Source organism: Apteryx mantelli, chromosome 4 (genome assembly GCF_036417845.1).
Source record: "Apteryx mantelli isolate bAptMan1 chromosome 4, bAptMan1.hap1, whole genome shotgun sequence".
NCBI lineage: Eukaryota > Metazoa > Chordata > Aves > Apterygiformes > Apterygidae > Apteryx > Apteryx mantelli.
This window is the reverse complement of record NC_089981.1, coordinates 40,771,994-40,784,972: the sequence shown is the minus strand read 5'-3', so window position 1 is coordinate 40,784,972 and position 12,979 is coordinate 40,771,994. Positions and strand designations below refer to the sequence as shown.

The 12,979-nt window shown below is 37.6% G+C and overlaps 1 protein-coding gene across 5 annotated transcripts in view; it reads right to left on the bottom strand.

The window, feature by feature from the left end:
- Positions 1-12,979, bottom strand: part of IFTAP (intraflagellar transport associated protein) — a 42,583-nt gene that overhangs the window by 16,565 nt on the left and 13,039 nt on the right. For all 5 annotated transcript variants that reach the window (XM_067296305.1, XM_067296308.1, XM_067296309.1 and 2 more), the window contains one exon: positions 284-444. In XM_067296305.1, coding sequence (XP_067152406.1) covers positions 284-444 — 161 coding nt within the window. The remainder of the gene's footprint in view (positions 1-283; positions 445-12,979) is intronic.

Below are 12,979 nucleotides of genomic sequence, written 5' to 3'. Positions count from 1 at the left end.
CAACCTCTACTGTTAACTGCAGCCTGTAGTGAAAACATGACAATGGTCTTCACAGGACTCCTTATTTATCAGTCAGATTGTGGCAGCTCTTCAGTAGAGCAAATGCCACTGCTAAACATGATCCCTGCAGGTATTTCTGTGTTACACACTAGGGTAGTACTTTAAATATTTGCCTCAGATGGGATAATGCCATCAGCCTCTACCATTTGGACTGTATATCTCCCCATATTTTTATCTTTTTGAATGTAATGCTTGTTCACATGGACAAATGTTAACTCATTACCTCATTCCCATTTGGCATCTGTGGTGGGAGAGGCACAGACAGCTCTTTGCGTCTTCCAGGTGAGCCATCATCCTCTTTATTTCTGCTTGATAACGCAGATGTAGAAAATGTTTTTCTTAGGAAATCCGCTTTACATCCTTGTATTGTCTTCCCCTCTTCCTCTGCAAGGAGACTCACACCAGATAGATAACATAATACACCATCCAAGAAAAAAGAAAAACGTGAATTTCATTAGATCTAATATTGACTTCTTTTACACAGCCATTTTTCCACTCTCCCTTCCATGTAGATCACATGATGCATAGACGTCTATCTTGCAGTCTTTATCATAAAGCTGAATATGGAATTTGAACTTAAAGTGCATAGAGTATCACCTATGCCTTGATACTGAAGAATTCATTGTCTTAAAAGTTTATGCAATATACAGAAAGCTTGATAAAAAAATCCAAGGGCTGAAAATAACAAAAAGCAAGACAATAAGAAAGGCTGCAGTTTTGTTTTTATTTAAACACTTTGTATAAAAATTATCTGATTGCTATGCAAAATGGCACATACATATGCCTGTGCCTATGCCTACATTTGGCACTGCAAACACCAGCCTGTATGAAGACAGATACTTTTCTTTGTAACACCAGTATAAAACCAATAGCAACTGCATGCACTCAGTAGAACCATTTTATCTGTATATTGTTTGAATTAAAACCAGACCAAACCAAATGCCCCTCATTCCCTAAAACTAGTATATGCTCCAACACTTATATGTCTAGTTCCAAAAGTCCAACAGCTGTGCTTATGCAAGATCTTTACTCACAAAATCACTTGATTTCTTAAGCAGTTCAAGTGCACCTATTCCTTCACATACCTGACTGATGGGGTACTTTCTTAACAAGCATAAGAAAAGACTGTGATTCTGATCATAGTACAGTGACAGTCTGGTCAAAAAAAAATAAGCAGTTTTCATATTTTCTACCTCAATGTATTGATATCACTCTGTTTAAACTGACAATCAGTCCAAACATGTGCCGTTGTGTGTGTGAATCTCAAAACTGTGCGGGCAGGTGCCCATGTTGTCTAGCAGGGAAGCGTGCCTTGGCAGGTCCTTTGTCAGAGCTCTTACTAATAGGGGCTTTGAATCCCCCCTGCAGAGCCCTCATGCTGCCACGGGCAGCACTGTCAGAACCTCGACCAGTCTAGGACCACATAACAGATACACTGACGCATCCTATAACCTATTATCACCTACATGTTACTGCTTTGAAGAAAAGAGACAGGACACAATTGGCAGAACCCCCCCAAAAAGGGGGAGTCCCAGTTCATAATCTGAGGAGAGGCTGAGCCCTGTCCAGGAAGATGCCCAAGCCTAAGCATTCTCATATTAAGGAATAGATAAGAAAGTAAACTGCAGAGGTCGGCTTCCTACACTGCATTTGACACTGAGCAAGCATTTACACTCCTCGTCCTACAGTGTATCTAGCCCTTGTACCCTTATTTGGTAGAACATCCTCTCATTTTAGCTGGATGTACTGGGATCACTAGGCACTGCAGCTTTCAGTCTTTAACAGCTGTAGTATGATCTTCACTTAGAGCATCACTTATTTGATTTGCCCCAGTATACCTGCAGCCTGACTGTGTGGGAAAAAAATTATCAGTAATTATTATTTTTTTGGTCAGACTAACAAATAGCAGCATGTCAGTGATATTTGTGGGTCAGAGGTTTAGTTCCTGAGATTAAAGATTAAATGCAGAAGTTTAAGCAGGGTTGGTTTCCTTAGGGGATTCCTCTGATCTTGAAAGACAGACTGGAAAAAGATTTTGACAGTGCATTGACAAAAGATTGGAATACCTTCTCTCATGTTTATTTTATCTATCAGTAGTGGCTAATTGGGCCCTCACAGAAAATACGAAAGTATTCCAAAACAAAAGTGTGGCTTTCGGTGATAGCTTGGGACATCTCTCAGACCTTTAAAAATTCCCTTGACAACAGGAGCATAGGACAACTATTAGCTCTGCTGACTGTCCTACCAGATCCACAGGGCACAGAGCAGCCAGCAGAATCAGGATATGGCTAGCCAATCATCAAACCGAATCTCAACAGTGCAGGCTGGATATACGAGCTCATTAGAGATCAGGACAAGTATGTGGATGGAAGTATGGATTTCTGACCTCATGCTGAATAGTTTTTCCCTACAACATGGTAAAAAAATATATTAATCATGGTCAAAATAAAACTGCATGACTTTTCTATTTTAAAAATTCCATTATCAAATATGGAGCAGCTGCAGGACAATAAATTCAAATGGACTTCAAACCACATGTTCTTAATGAAAAATAAATGCTGAATTTAACAAGTTTCTTGCTTTTAATTTGAAAAATCTACTTCACAACAATAAGAAACACTGCAGTACATTTTGAAGGCATAATTATATGTTATGGGCACTGAAGTCGTTCTTGTGGATAGTCTTAATGATGCCCTCGGGGTTAGTACATTCAGCAGTCCCCTTTCCCAAAGAGTTATTAATCCCCATGGACAGCTCCATGCCCCAGTTATTATGACACTGAAAGGGCTGGCATTCTAGACACAACCTAAAGTCTATACTCATAAGAGTCAAGGTTCATAAAAAGTGAATTGCACCAGATCAGAACAACCTAGCAAACCGATTTTAAGTCTTAGACCAGAGATAATTCCTAAATCCCAGGTCTTTCGATACGACATCTGGCTTCTCCCTGCTTTTTTAACATGTACTTTCTTAAAACAATATTTGGAAACAGCACTACATATGGGCAATCACTTCTTCCTACACACTCTCTTTTTCAAGCTGTGGAAATGACATATCACACCAGAAGCCCTCTGAAACTCTTGACAGGTAAAATAATCACCTGCTATTTGAAGATATTCTTATTGTCTCTCAACTTAACAGGAAGAATCAGACAAGCTGCTTGCAAAGCTTCAATCTTTTATTATTATAGTGATAATAACAGGATGAACTTCCTGGTTTATACTAAGAATGTAAAAGTTTCATATTAAAGACTGAGAAGCCACAAAAGGATATTGATGGCTTTCAGGCTATATCTGCATGAGCAAATTATGTAGCCAAACATAAGCAGACCTATAGAGTGTAATTACAGGTAATGAGGACCCAGTGTCCTCACTGTACACATTTCAGGGAGCTTTATGTATGCGACCTGGGAAGAAGCTTCTGGAAAACATATACTTTTCTCAGCAAGGTCAACAAGGAGACAAAAAGCATCAACTGGAATGATCAGAGTCATAATTCATACAGCTGATATTCTCTGAATAAACATGATATTCCTGCACAAACCCATGCCAATCTTGGATATACTGGAATATAAATCAGACCACCCTGCTCCAAATCATAGATTCTGAATACCCCAACTAGAAGAATATCATTTTTAGCATCAAAAGATCTATGACACAGAGTTGGACAGTTATAATTAGACGGTACACACATAAGCCCACAAACTTATTTTAATAGGATATATATATTTTGGGGCAGCTGAGTTATTGTCACAGTTAAAAAGCTAGATAGATTAAATGAACTAATAAGAAATCAAGTGTATTTTCAGTATTTATATGCCATTTATCCATCCCAGACTACTACTAGAAGCACTGTCCCTTTTCCTAGGGGATCAGTCATAAATTGCTGTCAGAAACTTTTCTTGGTTAAGACCATTGCAGAGCTGTTGGATTATATAATATCAAACATTACATTCGATGAAACAGTCACAAATACAATGTGATACTAGATTCATGACTGCAAGTAGAGAAAAATTCACAAGGAAAAGAGAAAAAAATCTAAGCAACCAAAAGCAGTTTCAAAACTGCATGCTGCAGACACAATATGACATAAGCCACCATGTGCATAATGAGGCTGTGTCACCAAAACTGGGGGGTGAAACAAACAGTGCAGTACACTGCTAGCCTCGAGCATAATCATTCAGGGCCAGTGAAGGCCGCTCTTCAGTTGTCCAAAGTAACGACTGATGGCTCTAGTTTCTCAACACGTGCATCTTGGTAACTGGCTCCCTTGAAGCAGTCAGAGTTATAATTTAAAACAAAATTATACTAAAAAAACCTCACATGAATTGTTCTAAATCTAAAGAAGCTACATTTTGCAGAAAAATGTCATGTCTCTGACAACATTCTGAATTCCAACCTTTCTCGTCCATACTTTGGAAAGAGCAGGAAAAAGGATCACATTCCAGCCAGCAGGAGGACCGCCCTGCCTTCCCCCTGCCTAACTGATAATTGACTCGTTAGTCACAGTCACAGTTCGCAGCCTGCCCAGACCCAAATGTACAACACTGGTCTTTACAACATCTGACAAGAGCCCAAAATAAAGGATACAAACACAAAAGAAAGCAGCAGAGGAAGAAGGTTCCTCCATATTCACATACTCACTCTGCAGAAAGTTTTTCAGTTTTACTTTTGAGAAGTTCCACTGTCAGCACCTTAACAATGACATAACAAGCTCAGGTCTCTAGAAAAGTAAATCTGAGCCCCTCAAGAGAAATATTCATCATAATTGTGTGTCACTGAAAAGTATGTTGCAGACTTCGCAAACATATTTCTATCAGAAAGTATATCCCACTGATACCTTCTTTCTGTCCATCTATCCTCTACATTGTTTAAAATTCTTTCTGTCTTCCAATTTGGAATGGAATCTCCTGAAAATGTCCACTGATCACGCACATATTGCAAAGAATAATGGAGTCACTTATCACAGAGCCAGAGAAGAGAGCTATCAGGATTATCAGGAGAAACTTCCTGACAGTGAAATCTATCAGATGAAATACTAGCCCCAGAAGAATGATGAAAGTCCTCTGGTTTGAAATGTTGCAAAACAAGAGCAGACACAGCAATCAATAATATACTGTGGAAAACCTGGCTTGGCATAAAATGCTGGACTACACAATATAAACTACCAGGTATTTCCCTCTATGAATTCATTCCAAAAATCTTTATAAGAACTGGGTGAGGATGAGAAACAGTCCTATTTAACTATAAAAATATAATATAGCAAAGCTATTATCATAAGTTCTGATTTACTTCTTTGTCCTCAAATTGCTGGCCAGTAGAAGGCCTGTGAATCCGTTAAATCCCTGCCAAGTTATGCTTTAATGGAACACTTGGGATTCAAATGACAGAGTGACTTTGTACAGGACTCCTGAACAAAAAATAATTTTACTTGTAGTAGCATGGTATCTGTCTTGTACAGAGATCAAGAGTACAACTTTCATGTTCATTTACCATCTCCATTCTTCAAATACATCCTCAGCAAAAACATGCTGTGAACCAGAGGTGTTCCGAGCCACATTTTAAAACATGTCTAAGGCCTGTCACTGAAATGTTTCCATAAAATATCACTTTGGATGTTCAAAACAGAGAAAGTGACACAGGTAAGCATAGAAGAACCTGTTTTTACCTATTTGCAACTATGCAAACTGCTGTACTGTGCTGAGGTGATTTACCCTAAATGCCAAGCCATAAGAGGAAAGAAAAATTCCCAAGCCTGAAAAAACAATTTGTTGGGAAGGCAATTTTAAAGCTTTTTGTTTTAATAATTTAGTCAAACCTGCTCCCACACATAATTCCGCAATAACTCAGTCAAAATTTGGAGCCTCCCTCTGTGTATTGTACAGCTGAGAACAGAACTTAGTGTTTTATTTTAAATTTACTTAGCCTAGAAAATCTGCTCTGATTTACATTCTTGAGCTATCTTCCTATTTCCATGTATTTACATGTATAAATCACTGTAAATCGACACTGAGTTTGTCCGACTTTCTGGGACAAACAAAAAGCCCAAGTACCCCCTACAGTAAATAGCTGGAGGAATTCAATATTAGGGGCCTGTCTATCCATAAATAAGAGTAATCCAGGTGCAATTCAGATGCCTAAACATAGTTATCTAGTGCTGTTTTATGTGTTTTAGGGGTATCCTGCCTGGCCTCCTGCTGCCATGCAAGAAGGCCATGGATTTTCCATAAATCTTATATAATATCTGCTAACCCTTAGCATCTGAATTATCTGTCCCCTAACTACCCAAATTCTAATCTTACTCAGCCAAACCCCTCACTAATTTCAATGACAGTGATTTCACAGTGGCACTGGGAAAGCAGAACTCCTTTGTCAGAGTAACTATCTATAAAGCAGAGAGAATAACAACTTAGTTGTCCAAGAGTGCAAATTAATATTTGTAACACATCTTGGAAGTGCAAAATGTCAAACACGGTGGTCTTCCTTTTCTGTACTTCACCTCCTTTTCAATTAACAAGGGCATTTATGCTGCTGAATCCCCTTTCCCTCGCTGCAGTTTTTTTCTCTTGTGTAACTCATTAATATCCCCAGAGTTCTTTCCAGTTTACACCAGAGCAGAGATTCAGCTACTACAGCCTTCTCCCTGAATGTCTTTGATCTTGCCCCGATTAAAGCACAAATAATTAGTAAAAAGTATTGTTTATCTCTATTTTTTCATTTAAGAGGTCAACTTTTACTATATTCAGTAATATGGGCCTGGTTCTTTCCTCACTAGCGCCAATTTACTACAAAAGGTTCACTAAACCGTATCCTCAGCTGGGATAAATAAATATATGGACTGGGGCAAGTCATTTCAGTGGGACTGTTACTGACTTAGAAGGGTAAACTATTATTATTTTTGACTGCCATTTTTGTATACTTCCCTGCAATATGTTTAAAAACCATGAAGGAAAGGACTTTCCTCCTTCAGGGGAAAGAAGAATGACTGCTACTCTCAAGTGTATTTCAGTCACATAGCTAACTCAGTTCTAAATTTTCAAGAGTGTAACTGTTCTTTTACTGTATCAGTATCTCTTCTTTCTTTCTTAATGTAACCTATATGTTGTGGTTTTATGTGCTGTTTATCTGTATCAATATATATGTCTATGTTGTGCTTTACGTACTGCGTTAGAAAAAGTGGTAATATTTCCTGTTTATACCACATTCAGCCCAGCTGATCATTTAAAAACATATATTATTCTGCCATGGTTCAATAGTGCTGTTGCCAGAAACCTACATTTGAATACTTTAATGCAGGCAGTTAAATAACAAGGCAAATGTTCATTTGACCATTTCAGCATCCTGCTGAAGACCAAAATCCTCCTTCCTCCAACAGACAATAACCAAAAATAATCTTAAAAGAATTCAAAAAGCCTATGACAGAAATCTTAGGGCAGATCCTCAGCTGATTTTAACCAGCAAATTCCTATTAAGAGAGCTAAGCCTGTTAATATCTACCAGGGATCAGGCCCAAGTAGTGCCATTTCAGTTGTAAGTTGAGAGTTTATCAGGATATAGGAGGTATAAGTAAAGATTTGTTTCCAGAAGTTGATAAAGAAAGGTAGGCCTGCTTCCGATGGCTTCAGAAAATCTACATTATCTTTTGCTGAATGCAAACAATGGTACAGTTTCGAAATTATGGTTGGGGGATAGTTTAGGAATAGCTTTAAGCTTGACAGTAACTAGTAGGAAAATCCTAGCTCAGTGTACAGGAACTTCATACTTCTCTCTGAATCTTGGCTGCAGTGAGCCATACTTTGAACTTAGCTAACAGAAACAGAATGTATTTGGGTTTATTACCAGAAGAAACAGAGTATTTGTTACAGTTGTTTTTCTGTTTTACTATCAAAGGAAGCACAGACGTGCTTAAATTTCTCCTCAGCATAAGGAAACTACATTAAACACATATATTGGGAACACTTTAAAAGAGCAGGTGATGTACTAATAAATCAGGACAGAATTGGTTTGAAAACCTTCTTTGTAATTGCATTCTGGAAGAATTCAGCACTAGCAGATACAGAGATAAACACTGAAAGAAGCAATGAAATTGTTTAAAGGACCCAGTCATCTGACACAACTCCACACAATGTATTCCTCTCATAACAAATAATATCATAAAAAGAGTGCAGCAAGCGGGAACCAATTAATAACCCATCATAAAAAGTCAGATGCCAAGATTTTCAAAAATGCTTGATTTTGGATGTCATAATTAAGACATACCCAAATTAAGGCATCTTCAGAGAAGCCTGATTTTAAAAAGATTGGCAAATATCTACTTTCTTGAAATTAGGCATTTCCGTGTGATTTTATCCTGAACACAGAAAAGCATGCAGGTTTAGACAAACCTTCCCAGTACTTTCTATAAAGAGTTCTGCACAAAACTGGAAGTGAAGTCCCCTGAATTGTTTCTGATTTTCCTGCAGAGTCACTAAAGGGCTCTGATCTCTGACAATATTTTCACTGTGTCAGTTCCAAATCTGAGAAAGAAGGATAACAGGGTTTCCTCACCTCCCTGCAAGGTCATGAAACAGCCAGCAGCCGCATTTAGCAAACTTTGGTGCCTTTCAAGGAAAGGTGATGAGGTAGAACAAGCGTTCATTCTGTGTTACTGTTTTATATACTACTATACAATTCAGCCATAGCCAATGTACTACAGTAGAAAGAAATCTGTATAAAAATATCAACAATAAAATTACTAAAAATTTCCCTTTTCTCTATTTTCTAGAAAGCGAAAATGCAACAGAATAAACATACATGTTTATCCATTTGAAACAATCTTTAGAAACTGCTTAATAATAAAGGCATCACACAAAAGAACAAACAACTGCTGTCAGGGAAGCACCGGTGCTGAAGGACTGTCAGGTTTTGCAGGCGTCGGAGTGCCTTTGTCCTTTGCTGCTGCTGCCAGCGAGCTGCTGGGCAAACTTACACTAGTCATCTCCCCTCTTCAGGCCTTAGTTTTTTCTGTCTATAAAATGGAGATGAAGTACTTTACATAGCAAATACCACTGAGATCTAAGGACAAAAAATAGCCACAAAACAGATTCCCTGTCATTATTTCAAAAATAATCTATTGTCTATGTCTATGTCTGTGCCTGTTTATCTTCATTTAGGGGCTCTGTATAATACTTGATTTTATACTATATTGAATGAAGGTTACATAGAGATGGCTACTGAATTTATGATCAATAGAAAATTGCAATTTTTTTCTCCCAACCAATTCTTTCCAATGATCCAGCAAAACACATCAATAAAAAGCTCTGAATTGATGCTGTTTCCCTATTTCATGCCCTGTTTAAGTTCCCTGGGGATGACAGATTAATTTAATTAGTTTTATTGAACTGCCTAGTTGCTTTTATTGGCAAATCCGCTCATACGAAGAAGGCTGCAAATTTCTCTTGGGGTTAGTATTGTCCTACTGGTCCATTTTTAAAATTAAAGTGAATTTACTGTCATTTCTTGTATAGTTTTCTGCTGTGCTTTCTGCTGTTAGGCTCACATTTGTAAAGTGCCTTCACAGGCACTTACGTAGGAAGTTTAAAGTTGTTGTTGTTTTTCCTAAGCGTGGTTAACAAAAAAAGGAACCAGACAGCTACTGTCAAATGGACTGTGAACTAACTACATCGCCCAGCCTTCCCTGGGGAATTAAATTAATCTGATGACAACAACAGAGGCTCTGGCGCTTGCATGCCACCTGAAAACCGGGAAGTGGTCAGTCACTTTCCAGCTTCCTCTGCTTGTCAGCCTGCTAGGCACAAAAGCGTCAGAACAACTGCACTGAGCCTACAAAACACATATCCACAGTGCAGTTTACTTAGAGATGGGTCTGACCATAGTCCTAAGACCCAAACTCAGTGCCAGGTAGCATGAGGTATTTGAAATAGAGAAAACTAAACAGCTGGAATGACTGAATTTAATCCCAGTGGTTAAATGCCCAGCACCATGGAAAAACTCTGAACCTACACTTGGATTTGGATAAGAAGCATTTCTCTATGCAGCTGACTGACTTCAGGATCTCATATTTTTAGAAGTGGGAGAGGAGTAATTGCTTGGGCCATTCTTTGTTTTTCTCTGTATTTCCTGTAGAAGGTCAAAGGAGATATTCTATGCTCCAGTGAATTTCCCAATCTTCCTCTGAATTTAGAAAAACAAGCAGATGCTGCCTGCTAATTTTGGACCTCATAGTTCTCTCCACCAGATTTCAAATGCTCTTTCTAAGATTTGAAAGAGCCTCCTTGCCCTGTGTAGCAGTTTTTTAAAAAGTGGGGATTGGGTCTATTTCAAACGGATTTGGTGCCCAAGGTAGCTCTAGGAAGTGTTCAGCACTGAGGAGCGAGCCCACTCACTGATCACATCCATACAAATCTGTGTCATCAATTTCTTTGTAAATTAGCTCTTCTGAGGCTTCTTAGGGCTCACGGGACTGAAGGGTCAACAGATAAATCCAGCTGCACCGTCAAGACGTCACTTTTAAGATTTTTCTTTTGACTTAAACAGCATAGGAGAGTTTACAACCTTAAAGTAAATGCCAGTCATCTGTTTTATTATCAGATTGTTCAAAGCTAAAAGAACAAACCAGCAAAACTAAATACGTAACTTGACATAAGCATAAGGAGTACAGTGATTCTAAGGGCAAGACAAATGAATGTATTAAAATCAATGACTAAGAAAATGATTCCTCCTGCGGAATGTCCTTGCTCTGAGTTTGCACAAAAGAGATGGTCGCTTTTTTCCAGAAACTGAAAGCTGCTGCAAAGCTTTACAGACGGCATGAAAATTTCAGTCCTCTGGTCTTGTGCTCTAACTAGTAAATGATATTACTATAGGTTCGCCAGCCCTTTCACCTATCTATGCATCTTGTTAGTATTATCCTTTCAACAAAAAACACTCTTTAGATGCTGTTCATAGGAAAACTAGGGGACTTACTAGAATTTTAACCTAAGCCTCAAGTGTTCATCCACTACAGGATCAATAAAAATGATTAAAATTCTTACCAATTATGTAAGGAGTGCTGCCATATTTTTAAAATATTATGCATTTAAAACATATAGGCCATTTTCTGTTGGAATATAAATGCTTTAAATGCTGGCTCAGTTTTTAAATGACATTTAAGTAAATTTATTCACATCCTATCATTAACAGATCTGGTAGCAGTGAGGTAAAAGCCTTGCTATAAGATCTACCCATCAATAAGTCTATCATTCTGTCACAGCAACAAGCACACTTTAAAACAAGCAGACTCAAATAGTTACTTTCATAGGAATACCAAAGTCAGAAAGATTAAATTCTTATGTCAAAGATATGGTTTTACGGTTCAACTAAGTTATAATGTATCTGTGTGCTATTTAAACCATACACATATCACTAAATAAATTACACAGATTTTTGAATTACCTTATTTTGTCTCCAAATCTTGTTCTACTAGAGCTAAGCTAAAAGAACATTCTCTTAACTAATACAAGGAAGAATAGGATCTCTATTCCTACTCTATAGAGTAGCCAAAGGTAATATCACACATTCAGATATACAAAGACAATATTATAAAAATGAGATTTTCTTTAATAGGATATTATCCTAATCCTTAAAAAGCCTATAAAGTCAGGGATGCAAAAATGCATTAAAACTCAGTTTCCCATATTTACAAGAATGGAAATATTCTGTCAGTAAAAGATCTTAATGGGCTCACAGGGGAATATTCCAGGCTGACATTCACAGTCTCAAACAGTTCTTTCTAGATATCCCAGAACAGTCAATGATGCTTGTTTTTTTATACTCGAAGTACGTATTCTTTTCAATTTCACTCTGTGTGAATTTAACAAATGAAGAAAAATTAAACAACAGTTTGGAACTCAGATTCCTATGAGATGCTTGCCAGAATAATGAAGAAACTCCTGGTGCAAATGCCCTTGCAATCCCTAATAAGGGCGCTAGTACAAATTCACACACAAGTAAAAATCACCTTATATAAACATGGTAGCCTGTGAAATCAGTGGGATCTAGTTAATTATATGTATTTCTTCTGTTTCCAGTGCTATGACAGCCAAAAATCTGTCAGACGGTGATGATATTCAAGGAATTAAAGGCCTCATAGATGTTTACACACAAAATTGAATAGACTTGTAGGTTATTTGTGCATATGAATAGATCTCTCCGTATCTAATTATGCACAAGTGCAAATTCTAACACTAGTGCCCATTGTGTAAAGATGTAGTCTGTGGATCTACACCATTATCAGGTCAAATTCAAAAAGGTAACCTGAAATGGTCAGATTTTACTTTTTTTTTTCTTAATATACTGACACACAACCCTACCCCACAGTAGATAGCTGAACTCATGACATGAAAATGAAAAGTTCTGGAGCCTATTAACATAGTCTTATTAAGATATCACAGTTGTTTTTTTCAGTTATTTTGGTTGAAAGTCAAATGACTATTTTTCAAATGCAAAATACAGAAACTAAGACTGTGATATATTTAAGAGTATTTTTGCATTGTTCTGATGCTAAAAAGCCTTGTGCTTTAAGTGGAATTTTTGCAGGTCATTAGTTTATAATGCAAACCAGTGCCTTTGGGTATTTTTAAAGTAAAATGAAGATAGGAGGAAAACAACCTGAGTTGTTTTGTTTATACCAGCATAGAAAAGTGCATTTCTAAGCATTTAATTCAGCTAAAACTCCACCTTTTATACACACACTCTTGGTGGCAAATGCTGTAGTGACTATCAAAGTGACTGAACTACATGCTGAGGGTTTTTGCAAGTTGCATCATGATGTGCAGCATGCTTTTAAGATAGGAGCTATCCCCAGTGTATCAATCATACATAAAGAAGGCTAGAACCTAATTTTCAATCCTCTTATCTCATCCCCCAGTGCCTCCTTTCTT